This window comes from Melanotaenia boesemani, chromosome 11, assembly GCF_017639745.1.
Source record: "Melanotaenia boesemani isolate fMelBoe1 chromosome 11, fMelBoe1.pri, whole genome shotgun sequence".
Classification (NCBI taxonomy): domain Eukaryota; kingdom Metazoa; phylum Chordata; class Actinopteri; order Atheriniformes; family Melanotaeniidae; genus Melanotaenia; species Melanotaenia boesemani.
In genome coordinates this window covers 32,741,775-32,762,928 of record NC_055692.1, presented here as the reverse complement: position 1 = coordinate 32,762,928, position 21,154 = coordinate 32,741,775, and the positions used below count along the sequence as shown (strand labels likewise).

At 40.5% G+C, this 21,154-nt stretch overlaps 1 protein-coding gene across 2 annotated transcripts in view; it reads right to left on the bottom strand.

Annotated features, from left to right (window-relative positions):
* Positions 1–929: 929 nt before the first annotated feature.
* Positions 930–21,154, bottom strand: part of nr6a1a (nuclear receptor subfamily 6, group A, member 1a) — a 110,357-nt gene continuing 90,132 nt past the window's right edge. For both annotated transcript variants that reach the window (XM_041999860.1, XM_041999862.1), the window contains 8 exons: positions 12,155–12,385; positions 11,016–11,071; positions 9,985–10,145; positions 9,125–9,355; positions 6,088–6,342; positions 4,560–4,681; positions 4,319–4,471; positions 930–2,411 (listed from right to left, as the gene is read on the bottom strand). In XM_041999860.1, coding sequence (XP_041855794.1) covers positions 2,281–2,411; positions 4,319–4,471; positions 4,560–4,681; positions 6,088–6,342; positions 9,125–9,355; positions 9,985–10,145; positions 11,016–11,071; positions 12,155–12,385 — 1,340 coding nt within the window. In that variant the 3' untranslated portion in view covers positions 930–2,280. The remainder of the gene's footprint in view (positions 2,412–4,318; positions 4,472–4,559; positions 4,682–6,087; positions 6,343–9,124; positions 9,356–9,984; positions 10,146–11,015; positions 11,072–12,154; positions 12,386–21,154) is intronic.

The following is a 21,154-nucleotide window of genomic DNA, read 5'->3' as shown; positions in this document are numbered from 1 at the left end:
ATGCCTCACCTTCAGACTACATCCACTTTCCCTAAATGAAGGGTTGGTGGGGGGGGGGGGGACCTTGAGCAAAGCAAAAGGGAAAAGAAAAAAACATTCTACAAGAGGACCTACAATGTCCTGAAAACTACATCTACTAACACTACAAGCTCATCAGCATGGTCACTGATGGGCCCTGAATGCAACACAAAACACTCACTTTACCCTGTTTAGATCCAGGTCGGCAGGGACCTGAGAGAGAGGAACACACTGCGGTGGGCGGGGGCCGTGGTCCAGGTCCAGGTCCAGGTCCCCCAACCTCACTGTCGTGTGCAAAAAGAGAGTTGTTGCGAGGACTGCATTTTATCTGCATTTCTAACTGTTCGTACATCATGAAACGGCTAAAACCTTAAAAGGATCCGTGTGGACACCTCAAGTGGTCTAAAACGATCATCGCAAACTCCAAAAATAAAAACCATTACCCATGGCTATTCTTCTTAAAACAATGTGCATATCTGTCACAGAGGGTATGCAAGCCAGAGGGAAGTCCCCGATCTGGATTTGTTAGGACATGGGCCCCCGTCGCTCACACTGAGTTCATGTGATACTCTGCTAAATGAGAAAGTAGACTTCATTTACTGGCCTTCTGTCCAAACTTTGCCTCCAAAACCACAAGGACCAGATCTGAATCAGGTCGCCTGTCACGCCCAATTCCACCAGGAGTTGATCTATGACGTCTCACTTCTGGTGTCCCTCCCCCCAATTTCCTGCCCTCCATATAAGTGTTATCTTTAAAAAAAAAAAAGAAAAAGATGGATGGTGTGATCTGACCATGTTTGGAGAAAATCATCTGATGGGCTGATTTCTGGTTACAATATAATCTGAAGTCTGAACTGTGTTCTTTTCCGACTGAAATGTCTGACTTCCTGTTCAGCTCATCTCCTGCCTGGCCTGCTGGAGCCCAGAGCTAGTTCAGGTCCTTGTGGTTCTGTTCTGGATCTTTTGTTTTGGTCTGTGCAAAAGTTTAACTGAACTAAACAAAATGCAACAAGTCAAAGTTGCTGACAAACCACAAACCACCCAGTTCCGGAAACTGGGCGAACTGATCAAAATGATTGTTTTGAGCCATGTGAGTCATGTCATAGTCTTTGGTTTGGAAGAATAAACTGCAGATTCACAGACTGCCACTTTAACCCCACACAGCCAGTGTGTTGACAGCAGGTTAAAATACATCATGTTCTGTAACTATGAAGCCTGCAGAGCCCCAGAATAATTGAGCCCTCTGATAAGAAGCACCACGTCCGCTCGATGCATATGAGCGCACAAGAATATGCGCATATTTAGCAGCATTAAGAATGAATTCTGGTGACATACTCGTCCGTCCAGCAGAAGGTCTCCCCTCCGATACATATTGATTAATTTCTTATCCTCATCCTTCATTGATAAGAAAGATATATATTTTTTATTTATTTATTTTTTTGTTGAGCTGTCAGCTCCCTACCCATCAGTGGGTGTTTGAAAAAAGCATTGCATAAAACTTTGGTCAAGAAAGAAAAAATAATAAAACAAAAACAGCAAACCTAGCTATCCTCCCCTTCCCCTGCAATAAAGCCTTACATCCCTAGACTATGATTGTGAAAAATACCCGTATGCTCCTTTTTTTTTTTCTTTTTTCCCCAAAGATCCCACAGATCCAACAGCTGTCACCCTAACTCATGGAATGATAAATTGACAGGACCGCCTCCCATAAGCAGGATATCTGAGAGTCCATGCATATAAAGTAGCTAAATCTTGCTCATTAATTTTGCATTTCCAGTGTAGCAAAACACTGCTTTTCAAACTCTGATTTATGCAGCTCATCTGAACATTCAGTCTCTGATTGAGATGCTGAAGCATCCACAGGTTTGGTTTTAGACCAGGCAACTCTTCATTTAGATGCAAGAAAAGGTACCTGAAAATAGAAACAACTTCTTCCTGAGGTAGTCACAAATCACAAATGTGTCTTGCTGCCCCGTCTGAATAAAATAAACTCTTTAAAAGTCTAGTCTAACAATGGCAACACTGACACATTGAGCAAACTGGATATACACTTGTAAACTCCAAAGACCAATGCATCTACGAGCATTTGTTTTGTACAGAAGCATGTGCACAGTGTAAATCAGCATACATTCAGCTCTGTCGTGTAATAAATATTATAAAGAAAAATATTACAAAAAAAAAGAGAGAAATAAACAAACTAGCTGCTTGTCACATTCACAGGAGGGGACCCAGTCCCTAGACTCGGGCGGTCAGGGAGGGTGTTTAGTTTCCGGAGGAGGCGGTCACGCAGGGTGACGGGCCGGTCCTGTAGCTGGTCAGGCTGGATTTACAGGAGTGCAAGACTGCTTTGAACAAAAGGGGGAGCTGCTCCAGAGGGACATTCACCAGCTTCCCTGTGAGGAAAAGCAAACAGACAACACCTTAACTCAACGTGCCTTCGCAGATGCTCAAGTTAACCATACTGAGGCCAGTAAGCTACGACTGCTTATAGTGGTTTTTAAAAAAAGAATCTAGCATTAAAAGTAGTGCTGTGTCTAACATGTCTAGATTCAACGCCGTTTCCCATCTGCAGAGCAGTGGCTGGACTTTAATCTACACACAAACAAAGATTCTCAGAGTCACAGTTTTTATCAAGAACATTAGAGGGATCAATGATTTCTGCTTCTTATGTAGCATATATGGGTCTTAGTTCAGCTTGTTCAAGAAATAAAATTAAGAACAGCTTTATTAGGAATTTGGTCAAAACAGAGCAGACGAGCGCAGAGACAATACGAAAGAAACAATCCGATGCTAACTGCTGAGTCTCGCTCGCAGAAGGCAGAATACAGTCATCAATATTATAATGGATGACAGTTTTCTGGCCACATTGCTCAGCTCTGCTGTGGGCACCGATGTACGACCTTAAATCAGAGATGTTTGGGAAAGTTTTTCAAAGCAAATAAACAGCGAATCTTCATTTACTTTGACTTTTACACGGGTGCAGACGTGGGCTGCACGGTGGTGTGGTGGTTAGCACTGGTTCAAGCCTCAACTGGGGGGAGGTTGTAACATATGGAGTCTGCATGTTCTCCCCTTGTATGTGTGGTATACCAGCTTCCTCCCACCGTCCAAAGACAAGCATGTTATGTTAATCGGTCACTCTAGATTCTCCCTAACAGTGAGAGGTTGTTTGTCTCTGCGATGGACTGACGACCTGTCCAGGGTGCACCCTGCCTCTTGCCTGTTAATTGCTGGGAGAGACTCCAGCTTCCTCACAACCCTGAATTGGACAAAGCGATATTGGAAATGAATGAATGAATATACATCAGTGTATTTTTATTAAGTCTTTCCCTGGGAAGTTCAGGCATATTTAAAAAAAAGAGATGAATGAAAAACTTCACTCTGCCCACATAAGGAAGGAATGGCAGAGGACAAGTACCAGCCTGGGTACTGGAATGACCTGCCTCTAGTCATGAACTGTTTCCAGTAGAGAATGTTGGAGGATCACAAAGCAAAGAAAACTGTTGCAAACCTCAAAAAATGTTTGCAGAAAAGGTGGAACCGAATGAATGAAACGTTGAAATGTGTTTCATGCCTGAAACGTGTAAATATATATTTATATAATGTTTTGAAAATAAATAAATAAAATGTGAAATTTAACTTCCTGCATTAAAATATGAGTCACAGCGTCTCAGTCTTCTGTTTTGGATTTGTACCCTAATGTGCATCCTTCCCTTCTTCTTTAGCCCAGATGAGGTGGCATCCATGATTTCCAAGCAGAATTCAAGACTACTTTCAGACCACAGGTCCTTTTGCATCCTAGAACAGGCAGACCTGTATCTGCATCTGGTTTGCTGAATTTTTTTTATATTAAATGGTAGAGTCCTAAAATCACAATCACTGCTAAAATGTCTGCCAAACTGTCCCATGCATACAGAGATTTTAACAGATTCCCAGAATCTTCTCATGTTACTAAGCATGTCAGTAATAATGACTCAGCCTTATTTTTCTGCTCTGCATGCATCACTTCTGTCTCAGAATGACATTTACAAACATACAGACCCTCAATATTGATATCAATCTTTAGTATTAGTCCCTACATTTCTTCCGGTGGTGCCGCATAATTAAATTTTATTAAATCAGTAACTCAGTTTCATATTATTAATTGTTTAAAAGACACTTATTAATAACAACTAAAAACTAGGCTTTTTTAAAGAACTGATTGGAACAGGTGAATTTTACAGGAAAGGTGAGTTGCACATCTGCTTGAGGCAAACTGGTGCTAAATTTCTGCATAATTCAAAGTCCTTGAAGGCCTTACCTGCGATGCAGCGGATCTCTGGCAGACACATCATGATCTCAGGGAAGCGTTTGGGCTGGTGAGGATATTTATACTCAGCGTAGTCCTGACACACGTACCAGTAGCGCTTGTTCAGCTGCTCAAGCTGAGAGATATTGGACAATCCTCTAATATCTGCAGGAGGAGAGTAACATGTCATATCAGAGACACATTAAGGGTGAGCGGGAGTTTGGTGCAGGAACTACAGAGCTTGTGTCGTTACCCTGGTTGAGGAAGTTGATGGCTTTCATGCAGGCGTACTCCTCATTGCTGATCTTTAACTGGTGGAACTTGCGAAACAGATATATCAACCTTTCCATCACTTCCATCCCATCCTCACTGAAGCTGATGGACAAGACAAACACACTTTGAATATTTTCAGAGATAAATGACTATAAAGAGGTAGGATTTAGTACCATTTTAAAACTATAACTTAAAACCAAACAGAAGATAAAGTTTATTAGTTTTACTGTCCACATTAAAATCCACTGTAGGTTGGAAGAGAACATCAGAAAAATGTAAAATCCCCTCAGTGCCTTTATCTGAAGCTTCCATGCTTCAATGAACAAGGCAAAGAAATGAGGGAGGGAAGATGTCAGACATACTTAAAGAGCTTCAAAACATTGTGCTGATCCTACAGCTTCTTGAAGGAGTTAGAAAGATTTATAAAGTTTAATTTCCCTCATCAAACCTTCCCTGTCTCACGCACTTCTAATCTCTCACAAACTTTAGTGCTTGAGCTTTAAATCAAACGCAAGCTCCTTAAAACGTTAAACTAAAGGAAAATTGTGAGGAGTGGCAAAGCACCACCGTATATTAGGGGAATGTGTGTCATGAGGTCAGATGATTCAAATCTGATTTAAACAGAAACAAATTCCCCCCCAAAAGAAAAAAAATAAATAACTAACACACACACACAGACACACACACACACACACACACCATATTTTCTACTGGCTGTTGTATTTCACATGCCAGACGGTGCTAGCCACAGCTCTGTCCTGAGGAGTCCTCCTGTTCACGGACTAATTCACGGGCATTCAGCCAAGATAAATAATGTCCCTGCCGTGATGGAGAAAAATATCAAACGCTTTCAGAGATACTGGGCTCACAGGTTGGAACGTCTTGCCTTTGGAGAGACTGTTGTTTCAGTGTGGAACATTAAACTCCTGATATCTACCTTCCCTTTAAGTGAAATATTAAACTGGCAAAGCTCCAGAAGCCTACATCTGACAGCTAATATCATGGGTGTGCTAATGGTGAGAAAGCCTCTACAAAAGAGAGGTAGGAGGCAGTGTTAGTCGGTGTGGGTGAGATATCTACACATGCCCCAATCAGCCATAACATTTAAACTGGTCAGATAACCCAGAACCCAGTCAGCAGCAACACCTGGTTTTGTTGCGTTATTTGTACACCAAACTGACCCAGTAACCAGATAATACCGAGTGTTTATAGAACAAGCACACAGTGGGCATTTGCATTCATTCTACTCAGTGCTTTCTTTGTTAAACATATGTCAGTGCAGCTTTAACTAAAACACCAACCAAAAAGGTTGGGAGGCTGTGTAAAATTTCGTGATCACTGCATTCTGTTTAAAAATTGCGGTTGTAATAAAAGTTGGGTTTATATTAAAATGAAATAAGGAGACTAAGTATTGGGACTGACTTGTGTCAGCTAACTTGGTAAGTAAACAAACGAAAGATTGTTCAAACCAAAATTTTTGTTTTCCACTCCGAGTACTCCACACTCACCCCTGGAGCTCGTCATCAGATGGTGTGTACTTGGCGGTGACGTCGGCCAGATCTCCGAATATCTGGGCACTGTAGATGGTGAGGCAAGAGAGCAGGATGAGCTCCTGCCAGGTGGAGCTGAGCAGACAGGTGTAGTCCTCTATGGAGAGCTCGCAGAAGAAAGGCAACTTCTTGATCCAGGAGATCTGGCGGAACAGCAGCTCGTCTGCCAGGCGGCACAGCAGAGCAAACAGCTCCACCTGGGTTACCTTGTACCTGCGATCCACAGATGCAGCTTTAGTCATTTCAGATTTAAAGCTGAAACAATCACATCACTGCAGTGGTTTGCTGAGATATAAGTTCATAAAAAAACATGTAAAGATGAAGTTTGTCTGTCTTATCATTTGATCGTTGATATTTATCTACAAACCCCACTATCAGAAAAGTTGGCAAATTGTCATAAATCATTTCAGTCTCTTTACTTGAGAAACACAAGTACAAATAAAATTTATTTCATTGTATTCACCACTGATTCAGAGGCATTTATTTGAATGATAGGATACGTCTCTCCAAAATTCAAATATACATCTCTGCATCACCAATACAGCCACACATATACAGATGATCCATGCCATGGGTACTGATACACCCCTTAACATCACAAATTATGTCTTGTACCTTTTTAACAGCCTAGAAGTTTATTTAATCTATGACATCGTTTTTTTTCTCTTAAGACAACAGAAATGTGTCCACTGTCTTTCTGTTCATCTCAGATGAGCTTGTGTTCGTGTAACTCCGTTTTAGGTTTCCAGTGACAGAAAACAGATTTTCCAAGGTTTTCCTGACAGAATATGATCGGCATGACGGTGGCAGCGCTGCCTGTGGACTCGAAGACGCCACATTTCTACAGAACTTCTGAACTAGTTTAATTCCATTTTATTTATACAGCACTAATTTACCAAACTAAAGTATTCTCAATGCGCTGTGCAAAACAGTTAACAAGTTTAAATTACAGTCTGAATCATCCAATAACAACTTAATACAGTTAATACAGTAAATCTAAATAGACTCCTCTTGATTATTTTAAAGAAGCATTTTTTTGGTTTAATTATTCTTATCCACTGTATGTACTTACTCTAACGTTCGTCTTACACTGATTACTCTATAGGGGTCCCTCAAGGTTCTATTCTTGGACAACTGTTTTTTACATTTTACATGAATGTTTAACCTGACAGTTTTAATGTATGCAGATTAACTTTTAGTCATTCTGAAAATGTACCAAAAGCATCTTTAACTCTTACAGCTGCAACAAATCAAGTGCAGGGTTGGCTTTTTGAAATAATAATGTATCTTATTAAAAATAATAATAAATAAACTGTGTATGATGTTTACAAAGCAAACAGAAATCAGGTCGCATTCAAATGTTTTCAGAGAGGCGCGACTGAAGAGTTTATCTTAGCTCGTGTAAAAGAAGAATTTGCTAAAATGATTTCATTTAGAAAACTTACAACAGTTATGCTGAAATGTCTTTACTCACATTAAATATTGCATCACTGGTCAGTCATTTAATCAATTTAGAAAAACTTTTTAAGAAAGCTAAAAATTTCTAGAAACCATTTTTTATTTAATCTTTGTAATGTCCTGAAAAAAATATTTTTAGTTTTCAGATTTTTTATAATTTTGAAATTAGTTTGTTTTATATTTAAGGCTCTCCATGGCCTTGTCCTTCATTCTTTTAACAATTTTTTGAACAGCGGCCCAACAGTGGTAGCCAGACCTTGTGATACCATTTAGTACTGCAGGTAGACTGGCTTTCACATTCTCCAACCTGCTCCATCTTTAAAGGTCAGCTCCATCAATGGTTGATAGGACATCAGGATTATGCTCATTCTTTAACTTTTGTATAGTTAAAAAATAAATTTTGGGCTATTCTCTTGTAAGTCAACTCTATATGTATCTATTGTTTGATCTACCCGGGCATGGTCTTGTGTTTTTATTAAATCTTCTGACCTGTCTTGGGACTACGGATAGTATGGATAGACTTTTTTCTCTTTTTGCTGTACTTCGGCATGTTAGGATGATATTCATCAACTTCAACTGTCCCAATTAAACAAACAGTTTAATAAATAGAAATGATTAATAAGAATTGCATTAACATATTACTAACAAGGTAACTAAAGAAAACCAGTCATTTCCATAGCCCACCCTGAAAGGCCAAATTTCTTTTAACAATTGATTTTGCATTACATTATTATTATTATTATTATTGCATAACAACAGATCAATGCCCCTTTGCTTGAAAAGTCTAAGGTTTGTTCATTGTTTCTTTGATACCCAGTCCTGACACCCCAAATCAGGAATGTCCAGTTCTGGACCTCAAGGGTCCATGACAGGCTTGTGTAGAGCTTAATGAAATTAAAAAAGGCTGTTCAGGAGATCTGTGTCATTCAAATCAGGTGTGTTGGAGCAGGAAAACATCCAGTAAAATCTCCCAGAGAACTATTACTTGTATATTCAGTCAACTTTTTTCTTTGACTCTCACAGCTTGTGTACTGGTGTGTTGGTGGCATTAAATTATAGATTGGTTTATATTTTCTGAACAGAATAAAGTTGATCTGTTAAGATACTGAAAATAATTTTCTTTATGTGCATCTTTTAAATAAAAGTTCAAACCAACAATCAAATTTAACACAAAAGTTTTTGTTGATTTTTTTCTGCAGATACCCAGTAACAAATGTTTTGGATTTGTCCTTGTTGTCTCCCATGCACCACCTTGCTTTTTGTCTATCCATAAAGAATGCTTTCTGGCATTCTGTAGAGATAAGTCTGCTGGCTGCTTAACTTTCAGCTAATTTCTTAAATTTCTGCTGCATGGAAGAAGACACCAACAACATCAAAAAGTTAGCCCACAGGTTGAATTCAAAGCAACCTTCTACAGATTCAGCTTGGTGACACAAAATAAAGTTCGGACACCAACTCATCTGTTTTGAAAGTTCAGATGAGTTCAGACGTTTGACTGGTACTGTAAGTGTAGTATGTTCTGTACGCATCCACTTACCCGTCTTCTATGAGCATGGGAGTGGTCAGGGGGGCCAGATCCTCAGCAGCCAAGAGCTGCAACACCAAAGGGTGGGACTGTGGGTAGAGGCTACGTGCCTGGGGGGTTAACAGGCTCGACGGAGTGGTGTAGCTGAACAGGTGGGGCAGGAGCTGGTAGTGTGTGGACATGGATGTGTTGATGTACTGGTCCCTGAGGGCCGCGGTGTAGCCATTCATTTCTACTGAGCGACTGTAAGCAAAAAAACACCATAGGTTATACAGGTGGGGGGCACTGTTACTTCTTCTGTATGTACATATTTATATGTATATGGAAACATCATTCCACTTCCCAACCTTTATCTGAAGCATGGTTAAGCACTTTTCTTTTTTTTTTCCATTAAAAAAATCCTTACATAGCCAAAACTGTGCATATTGTACCAGCAAACCAAAGCCTACACTTACAGGCTTTCTGTGACTGCTGTTCATTTCTGCAAAGATTCAGTTTGATAAAACAACCGTTTTTCTGAATAGCTATCAGGCAATGAGGCTGCTGAGATAAACCTAATGTTTACACAAAATGAGACTAAAATAAATGCCGTCATGCAAGTTCCTAGACAATATTTGTCCTTCATGAGCACAGATAGACAATGTGCTTGACTCCATAGCAAGAACAGCAGATAGTGCAATGAGTTCTTTTTGTTAGCTATCATCACCAAGCCTGAGGAGCTGCACATTCAGGCATTCTCTGGCTGCTGAATACCTTAACTAAAGTCTGGGCGAGATGGGAACGAGGCGTTAAGACTGTCAGGGCCGGCTCATTATCTCAGTGATGGGGCAAGTGCTGGCACTGTGCAAATGAGTGTTTTAAAAGGAACTCACTTGGATGACAGAGTGGAGGCTGGCGACGGCTGGTTGCCCTCTGAAGCCCCATTGCTGGGGGAGCTGTGGTCGCTGTCACCATTGTTGCCCCAGGTGTGCTCTGGGGCATCTTCCTTGAACTCCTGCCCTGACATGATCCGCTCTATCTCCTCCTCTGTGATCTAAAACACACACACACACCTTTACAGCACATTCTCATACAACAAAAATCTGTGCACCTCGGTTAGTTGATTAACATCGACTGGCACCACACCGCTTTTCACTCAAATGTTGAGTAGCAAGGACAAAATCCCACAATTAAATAGGGAGCGAGAGAAAGAAAGACAGGAGCCATTTGTTTATGTTCATGTGTGTGTGTGTTTGAAAAAGATAGTATTTGAGTGGCACACATGCCTAAAATAATAGAATCCTTGCAGGTGAGAGCAGGCAGAAAACAAATAAAACCCATTCTGAAAGGCTTTACAATCCCAGAAAATGGGGTGTCTTGTATGTGTGACTGGGGGCAATTCACTTTCATTTCTATTAACTCAGAACATAAACCGAAACAGGCAATTCATCCCATATTAATGAGAGAGAGGTCTTCCTTCCACTGGGCTTTGGAAAAAAAGCCACCTCTTAATAGAAATGCTTCTGTGTTTTGATTTGCTGAATTGGGCGGAAAAGAATTGACCATATCTCTCTCCTGAATAGCAGCTGTAGTACTTATCCTCATGTCACACATTTTTCTGACCACTTGCGCTCTTGTCACCGTTAATAATGAAGCTGAAGCTGAATGGGAATAAACAGCGGCTACTTGATTGGTGATATAACAAGGTCAGGGCTTATTCTCAATGCTTCACAAGTATCCCTACACCCAAATATGTAGTAATGCAGCACTCAAACTCAATGTTATTTCAGTGAATGGCTCATTCTTTAATTTGATCACTTTATGTAAGTTATCTCTGGGACTCTATCTGGGGCAGAGTGATATGTGCATTCTATGTGCTGGAGGGTCAAAATATGTCACAAAAACAACATTTCAGCTGATTTACCTGCACAGGCCCGATGCTTTTGTTCCTTCCTCCTGGCATGCCATCCTCCCTGATTGCTGTATGACAAAAATAGGGAAGATAAATGTTACAAACCATGGAAAGTATCACAGCTCTACCTAGTGGCTGAAACGTGTTGATTTCTCTCTCTAGTTTATTTTTTCTTGCTTATTTTAGAAAATGTTTTTTTTTCCTCCAATTTTCTCTATTCACAGGGAATGTATTGTTAAATAATGAGTGTAAATTCCCTTCAGTCATCAGGATAAGGTTACCTTAACAGTATTTTAAGAATAAATCATACCAAACGAGGCCGTCACTCACAGCTTGTCCCACTAGAGGGCAGCATGTTGCCAGGGAAGACCTGACTAATGCTCCAGTAAGCTTACCCACCGTTCCAGAGGGATGTACAGAGATTTCTCTTTAGGACTGATGCAACTAAGATTTTTTTAAATGAAGCTGTAAAATAGCTGTTTCCATGTGGACTGGTTAACTTCTTAGATGATTATTATGCAAATTAATAACATCCAAAGACAGTTATTTCCACGGAGTGCAAAGCCTCATTAGCAGCTCGAGTTGGTGAGGAGGTCTACGCACATCAGCCAGCTTAGACTCGGTAGATGATTTCTAAATCATCGAGCACAAATCAAAATGAGCCTCTGCAGATGTGCACGGACACATCATCCATGTTTGTTCTTTTGCCCTCTTCATCTTTGGTATGCTTCATGCTTAAATACATAAATAAATACTTTGTGTGCTCAGCCCAAGTGGTTAGAAACATTTGGGGCCACACGTGGTCGGTCGTAGACAGACAGAGTGGATCCTCCCAGACTCATGAGGATAATGAAATTTGTGTCAGTATGACCTCATGGTGATGGAAACTGTTAGCCGTCTTTAAAGTGCAAACAGAGGCTAAAAGAGACGTGTGAGGACGTGCGTTGTCTATTTGCTGAAGGCGTTTGGAATGAACATACATACACTTATCAGGTAAATAATGACACTCTTACTGATTTAAGTTAAAAACAGCAGCAGCTGATGACGGGGGAGCTGACACTTCTACCACACTGCACCTGCTTCATGTTAAAGTTCAGAACTTCCTGATTTAAGCTTCTGCCTTTCTGCCCCGTGATGAAGCCCTGCTTTACCTTTACGGTTCATCCCCATCTGCAGACACTTGAGCAGGCGGCAGTACTGGCAGCGGTTGCGCTGTTTACGTGACATCTCGCAGTTCTTGTCGCGGCTGCAGCGATACACGCGCTTGTTGCAGATGCTGCGCTTGAAGAAGCCCTTGCAGCCCTCGCAGGAGATGATGCCATAGTGCAGGCCAGTGGCGCGATCTCCACAGATAAGGCAAGTACGCTGGTCAGCTGCATCATCTGCAGAGGAGACAAAAGGAGTAGAAAATGAAAATTATTTTGAACCATTTCCACCTACAAATTCCTGGCACCCACTTATCCGAAGCATAAATGACTAAATAACAGAAATAGTAGGTGCAAGAACCTTGCTGATGGCACAAGTTTTTAAGTGAGATCATGTGGGTGGTTGGGGCTTAAGAAAGCACCATGCTCTACTTAATCTGAAAGGATTCTTAAGATGTGACTCTCACTTAGTGAAAGTTGAGGTGTAACAGGCAGTAGGGTGGAGAAAGGAGATGTCTTGGGTATGTTTTATTCAGCAGCTCTGATGAGCTGAAACGACATGGCTGATTTGTTTACTGTCTCTCCTTTCTCCCCCTTAACAACAGCGGTGTCATATGAAGAGGGCTCATTCTAAGAAGACATTCGACTATATACACCTACTTACTTACACCAAGTATGTGTAATATTATTTGAAATCTTCAGCAGTGCTGTCTTTGTGCAGATGTTCTGCACAGGCAACCTCTCAATCATTAGCTTTGACCTTTTTTCCTGATAGAGTTAAGTTGATCAGTCGGAACAGAGAAATAAATAAAGGTGCTAATTTGGAGTACATGAGAGGGGGTATTTGGGGGCTTTGGATAGTAGGAAGAGTATGCTCCAAGCAAGGAAGCGGTCTGGGACAGGATGCCCTGAACAAAGTGCATTAAAAATAGCAGATAAGGTGACACCAGTGTGGGATTTTTGTTGACTATGAAAGAGCAGGACAAAGTGAGGCACAAAGACAGAAAATGGCCTTGAGTCAAAGAGAATAAAAAAATGTACGAATGTGCAGGAGAAAGCACCGCAGGTCAGAGGGATGGAAGGGGATCAAAGAGATGGATAATGCTGGAAAGCTACTTTGCTAATCACAACGGTGCTCCATAACTGTGAGGACAGCAAAATGAGAAAGCTTTTAAAAATCTTCTCTTAATCCCCCATCTACCTCCAGGCCTCATAATACACATAATCAAACTCTCTGAGGAACAAGAATTAAGTTTGAACGCAAATCTTTGCTGTCAAAGACATTAAGCTTCATCACACGTACCCACACACACACTATATATTAAAACTCTGACCACCTCTGCTCACTGTTACAACACGAAGTGATACTGTGACATTGCCACACAGAAATAGTGCACTTGTTTCAGTTAGAATAATCTGCAAAGGTTCCTCAACAGGCACATCCTGATGGGAAGAGACGCTCTGAGCTCAACTCTGTGGCAGAGTGAATTTTGTGTTCACAGAAGGAAACATGGAGCTGAAGTTCCTAAACAGATTTGTGGAGTTCTTTTTCTTCTATGACCTAAATGGAACTTCTCTAGAACTTTGTCCCAAACCTCCTTGGTTTTCTATAGCTCTTTTCACATATTGGTTGCATTTAAAAAATTTAAGGTATTTATTATGTTAGCTACCTTGACTCTGGCGTTTCATTAGTTTATAAGCTGTCCTTTAATGACGTAACGTAGTGGAAATAATCTACATATGACAGACTTTTTAAACCAGCATTTTCTAATCTTGTTGCTGAGACCATTCTCACATGAATGCAGGGACTCCCAACTAATTTTCATATGTGGAGTCATGCGGAATACACACTCACTGAATAGGTATCTTGCACAACCCCAACTAAAGAAATGATCCCTTTAATAATGCTACATGCAGGCGTATTTATTCCTTTAAGAGGGCGAGCAATGTTTTTACACTTCAAGACAAAAAACATTAATGGGTGAATTAAAAATTGATCAAATGCCTTATGGGAAATACATTTTCCGGGGTTTTGTTTCATCACTTTCAGCAAATTACAGATTTGAACAGAGTTTCACCACCATGCGCAGCGACACCGATGACGCACTTGTACATCACCTCAGGCTCCAAAGAATAAGCCTGCAAACATCACACCCAGTCTTACAGGGATTTACAAACATGTCAGATCCAGTCTTAGTGGGTTAAAAGTCTCAGTTGGTGTTGTCTGTGCAGGCAGCGGCTCTCATGCTTCTCATGGATTTTACCTCCAGATCGAAATAACCTGCTGTTTTTGATGATAATTCCTGGGACACTTTGTAGAAATAACTTGTGGTCAGGGACTTCTCTTTTAGTTACAATCATCAATAATGCCTTTCGGTTTGTATCATTACCTCCTTTCTTACTTCAGGTGGAATCTCTTTGTGCTGTCTGAGTTTTAAATCCTGTTTCAGTGACAAGCTGCACTTTTATGTTTTCATATTTGAACAGAAAATGAAGAGAACGAAATGACTAATCACACACTGAAGGGAAAGCAGGACCAGAACATGTGGTGTTCTGCCAAAGGAAGGCCACAATCATACAAAAAACATAATGGACAGAGAATCTATTTAAATGGCACAAAAGCAGGAGACCTTATGGGTCTGAGACTGTTGTCCACCAGGTTAATGCTGCCTGCTGAGCTCAGGGATTAACCTGAACATCTGATTAATGTAAGACTCTTGTGTAATGCAATAAACTGCAGCACACAGAGATGCTGGGACCTTTACCCTCCTATGGGACTCTGTGTTTGGACAGCCAGTAATTGGGGGAAAAAACTGCTTTTGTATTAAATATGATATTTTATTGAGATTCTACACTAAATGGGATTATTTTAAGCTATGTTTTATTATATAGACTACTACTATTATAACTTTAACAACCTTATCTATTTATAACTAACTAAAAAATGTAGTTGCTAAACTCAAAGGCCCATTTCAGCAGAAAACAGCACATTTTTGGCATTTTTTCTTGTGTGTGACCCAATTGATTGTCAGACTTCAAATATTTTGTCATTTGACAAGCCATCAATGGGCATGTAGACTTGTTAAAGAATTTGACTGTTGAACCTGTTTGTGTGTAGTTAAAAGAGAGGGCCAGAAAACAGACAGATGCTGTTTACCTCATGGGGCACAGCTTCAGGATACCTGATACTGTGACTGCTGTAAATGACTGACCCCGTCACCCCTCCCTGATTAGAAAGCAGAATGTTTTGACAATAAACAGGCCACAGTAGCACAATCTTTAATATTCAAATGAGCAAGATTAAGCTTTTGTATGTATGATTTAAAGGGGCAGCTCACCAGAGGCATGTGACTGAGCTAAGAACTAAGCCTCCCAGAGAGACGGGGTTTTCATAGCAAGCTGCAGGGTTCATGTACTAAAGGTAATTAGAGGAAGGTGGAAGGGGGTGGGGGTTTTGGGGGGGGGGGGGGGGGGGGGGGGGGGGGGGTTGCATATGGCATAAAGCTTCTCTCAGATAATGAATAGTGAATAGAGGTCTTCTAAAGCCCAGGGACAGATTACCATTTAAATAGTGCAAGGTTTAAGTTTGCTGCCTGCAGAAGACTGCAGGGGGAGCTGTACTGTACAGAGACAATGGAGCTTCACACAGTGAGCCCATCCTGGGATTAGAATTTAACTATTTTAGTGATTAACTCTACACAGCAAGAAGGTTAAGTAGATGTGAGAGGAAGCCCTTCCAGTCAAAAACATCCTCTGTTGTTGGTGTTAAGACATCCAAAGAGTTCTTTTGGGGCATGCAGTGGGACATAAACCACAGAGCTCATTAAGACTTTCGTAATTTTAAAAGATATAAAACATAGTCTGATTTATATAAAAATATATGTTCCTGATTAAATATTTGTTTGAATGTGTGTTAAAAAAAAAGACTTTTAACAAAGGCTCGGAAGATACTTGCTTTTTAATCATATGCTCACATTGAGAGATTCCTCTGACATCGGCCCATTTATGCCTGACGCAGAAGACAGAAACGCAGATGGACGAAGACTTTCATCCATCTCCCTGCGCTGTTTACATGCATATTTTGTCCATTTTCGGGGGGCTTGCAGATTGATTGCTTGACACAGTAAAACGGAGCAATACCGCTGGAAACCACAGGGGCAGTGTTGAGCAGTACAGCTAACATACCACCAGCGAAAGGTGGGAAAAAGGGGGAATAGAAAGAAGACAAGGAAAACAACTGTAGAGACGACAGGAGCATTGGAAGAAAGGTTGTGAATGTGTTGGGCATTTAGGGCAGTTGCAAACAGCTGCTTTACATTAGAAGTGAACTCTGAACTAAGCACTGCCCACTAGTGGGCATGAATGAGCCTTAATTATTCAAGTACTTCTTGTGTACGATGCTGCTGGATTTGAAGGATGTAAACAGTAAATATGGCGTCAATAGAAGAGGTTAGCATTTCGTCCCCACTCTTTGTCTTTAACATATTTCTTCGAGCATGGACACAATGGACAACGGACACCATGACACCACTCATTTTTGTAGGTCAGTTCCCAAAAACTGTGCAGACCTCTTGATAGCTATTTTGAGAAGCATTTTAGATCACAAAGAAAAAGTGGGTAATTGAGGACTTGATATACAATCTTGTCTTCAAAACTTTTACAGCTGCCAAACCCTATGACCCTACATTGCCCCCTACAGGTCACCTATATACTGCAGTTTGTGAACACACTCACTTTTTGGGAACAGTCCAAACTTCAGGATCCTCAATAAAGAATATTGATTAAAAGTTTATTCCTGGCTTAAGTGACCAAAAAATAACGCTAACTGCTGTGTGTCACGTAGCAGATAAGAACTTGTGACCACTTCAGTCGTTTAAGGCTAAATACTCAATTAACACTTTCACAGGGCACTTAAAAGCCAGATGTTGGCGGGTATTAGCAGATTATTTTCACAAAGTTTCGTTAATCATTTTCTTAGACAAATATAAACCTGTTATACTTCATGTTATTTGAAGAATTTAACTAGTTTTCAGGTTTTCTGGTATTTTATATTATGATTTAATAATTGACAACTCAGTGTTTATTTCTACCTGGTGTAACTCAAAAAGCTGCCGTTGCAGCTCTTTGGAGCATGCTAACTTTGCCCTCCTCACATCTGTAGTATGAGTATAAATATTTTGACCTAATTCAGGATGACTGGTTGACCCAATCAAGCAGAGTGGATGTCTGAATAAGCAGTGGTTCACACAGCAGTAAATTTAATGCCTATGGCCACACATAAATAAGCTTTACAAACTAAATATATAAGCTGAAGGGTTGTCCATATTTGGCTCATTCATTTTAAAGGTCTGCAATATTTACACACCAAGAATGGATGACAGACAATTTTCTAATGTGAGTTGAGGAACAGTTCAACTGCAGTTTGAATATAAAGAGCTTTTTAGCTGATGAGCTTTACAGTAAAGCTGAGTGGCACCTGCATCAAGTCGGAGAAATCTAACACTTCTAACACAGAGGTGCACTTTGAGCTTTAAAAGAATTAAATAAAAAGAAGAGGGAAAAGGAAGGAAATGATGTGTTTACTGTATACTGAGGACATAAGCCTGACATCATTAAACATGTGGCAGATCAAATAAAAGACAGTATCCATCCTCACCTCCTTAGCCAGCCATTTGTCTGCCCATGTGCTCATTCAGAGAACACAGAACCATATATTCTCACCAGCCACCCCATGTGAAACGCCTGACTTCCTTCTCGAGCTGAAAGCACAATGGCCGTTAGCTGGCCTCACTCAAACTTATTTGCTAAATCTGTCACCCTCTCTTTCAAGTGCATGGCCACCATATAAACAAGCCGATTCACACCTCCACACACTTGATCTCAGCATGCCGCGTCCCATGACTCCTCCTCCTGCTGCCTATAGATGATAGTTAAATATTCATGGCATTTACTCCAGGATTTCACTTCCAGTTTCAGATACAGACTCTGGTGACGGTGCTAACATCCAACGGCCCTTTTTCCCGCACTGCAAAATCCAAATGCTGTGCAAATATGGAGGTGGACTCTACATGCTCCACCACTTCACCACATTTAAACTGGGGTGAAGTGGTGCATGAAATGTAAGAGAAAGATAATGCAATAACTTGCAAATCACTCAAACTTCATCTCAACAGATGATCTCGAAAAGAAAAATTTCAAACTCTTTAAATGCTGACAGAGCTGATGTTTGAATAATTCTGTAATTAATCAAGCATTGAGTTTATTTACTTAAATTAAGCTGAGATGCTTCATACAAATATGTTGCTTTGAGACTTTTATAAAAAAGAATTACAATGAGCTGCATTCACAGTACCTGGAACAGAACTATCAGTTTGCTGCAGGCTTTTCATCACATGTGCAGATGTTAGTCATCATCAGGAATGACTGGCACGTCATATTAACCAGTTTCACACATCAACATAGGAGATTTCTCTCCTGGCTTAAAATGCGAGGAAAGGGGGGTCATGATGTATAAATGATGGCGTCGGAGTCATTTTCTTTACAACACATTATGTTGAAAATTATGCAGTGATAGTGAGTTTCAGGCAGCATACAGGTAAGCAGAAACTCTCAGCACACACACGTACTCACACACAGCCACTGCAAATGCTTCTGGATATTTGCTGACATTTTCATTCACCGTCTCACCCGCTGATGAGATTATACGAGTGGGCTGGGTGGAAAAGTCTGGAGAAAATGTTGCAGACATTAATGCAACCACTCTGGAGTGTCTGTGAAACATTCAAGGACACTGGTACATGTATGAAAACGACAAGTTGACTGAATGTACTCAGTTAAATGTAATTATACAAACACTTGTATTTATGGAGGTAAGTATTTCTTCTTTTCTTCTAATTTTAATATATTATTGGCCTGACTTGATGTTCTATCATTAAAGTAATCCAAAAAATAATTAAAGGTGTCTGTATGTAAGGGAAGAGGTTGCAAAGATACTCAATGGTTGCTAGCTTTGGGGCTGGGGATGCACTGGTTAATGCCAAACAAACCACAAAAACTTTAGAAAAACACAATGCCATCCAGACATCTTCCTCAAGTTAAAACAACTGAACACCTGACGAAAGCACCTGAGAGAAACAAACTAGTTCAGACACCAGAAGCAGCTGTTTGACAACATTTGAATGCTTTGTGTTGAGATCGTTGTTCTGCTGTAATGGCAAGCAGCACATGACAGCTCTGTCAAGTTTAACCAGTCAGAAACATTTCCATTTCCAGTTTCTGTAACTGCGTTGTTTTAACTCTGTGGAGACTTTACAGGGGAAATCTATGGATCTGCACATGAAAGCTAGTTTACATGAGATGTCCAGTGCTTTGCAGCATGTGAAAACAGTCAGAGGTAGATCCATTACGGAAAAGATTAGTCAGTTATGGGAAAAATAAATAACCCCGACACAGTAATACCTTGGATGGGGATGGAAGATGAATGGAGAATTTAAACGTCCTTTCACATCTAATAAAAAGCCCAAACGATGACCACCATCAACCATTTGTCTGCAAAGATTAAATTTTACAGCTAGAATTGAGATTCTGCAGCAGACCCAAGATTTAATTAGCTTCAGCTCTGATCAGCAGTGATGTAAACATAACACCTGCATAGTCAAACTCTTCTTCTCTGAGTCTGCAGCGTTCAGATGGGCAGGAGCAGACAGAGCTCCATTTCCCTTTATGAACTACAATTTACAAGCTGGATCTTCATTATCAACAATATTTCAGAAGTAAATAAACAAGGTTAACAGTGTGCACAGGTTGACCATATAGGTTCCATTTTTTCATTTAAGGTATGCTACATCTAAACGGTGTAAAAACAAAGTCCTCTTTATCACATCAAGATTAGATTACTGCAATGCTCTTCTTTCTGGTCTTCCGAAGAAGTACCTGAACCAGCTGCAGCTTGTACAGAATGCAGCTGCACGTCTGTTGGCAAAGACCAGAAAGAGGGCCCACATTACACCAATTTTAAAGTCTCTGCACTGGCTCCCCGTCAGCTTCAGAATTGATTTTAAGATTCTTTTATTGGTTTTTAAGTCTCTTAATGGTCTTAGCCCACCTTATTTATCTGATTTGCTTTTATCTTATGAGCCCACGAGACCCCTCAGGTCCTCTGGTACTGGCCTTTTAACTGTTCCCAGAGTAAAAACAAAAACCCACGGCGAGTCCTCCTTTTATTTCTACGGCCCTCGTATGTGGAACAGCCTGCCTGAGGACGTGAGGGGAGCACCTAGTGTGGATATTTTTAAAACCAGACTCAAGACCCACCTTTTTAGTTTAGCATTTTAATCATTACTTTTATTATTACTATTGTATTTATTCATTTCTTTATTCTTAACACACAGGCTGTATTCAGCTTCTATTTATTTATCATTTATATATTTGTTTTATCATTCTGATTCTCTTATTTCACGGGTTCTCTTATTTTATGGGTCTTAGCAATATTACTTTTATACCCAGGTTGGTTTTTAGATTGTTTTAGATTTAGTTTTACAGTGTTTTATCTCAGTGTTTCCCCACACCACTAGACCCCAGAATTTACGACAGCGTTTCCTTGGTCCTTTTAACTTGCTTTTACCCTCTGTGATGTGTGTGTGTGTTTGGAAGGGGGGAGGGGGGGGGGGGGGGGGGGGTTGCTGCTATTGGGTTGGGGTTCTGGGGGATTTTACTATCTGTAAAGCACCTTGAGTTGCTATTTGTATGTATGAAAGGTGCTATACAAATAAAGTTTGATTTGATTTGATTTGATTTGATTTAACCGGCCGTGGTTCCTCTTGATTCCTCAGGTGCCCAACAGAGGCAGCTCGGTGCTGCATCAGCGTGTCCTCAAACACATCAAACCAGCATCAAGGAATCAGCTGAGTGCCGACTGCACTGTCGGTTGGAGTGGCGAGTTCCATAATGCTCAATGTGTGTGAGCATTCACCAGGACGGGTCCGTTTGGCCTCCGTTACCACCTTT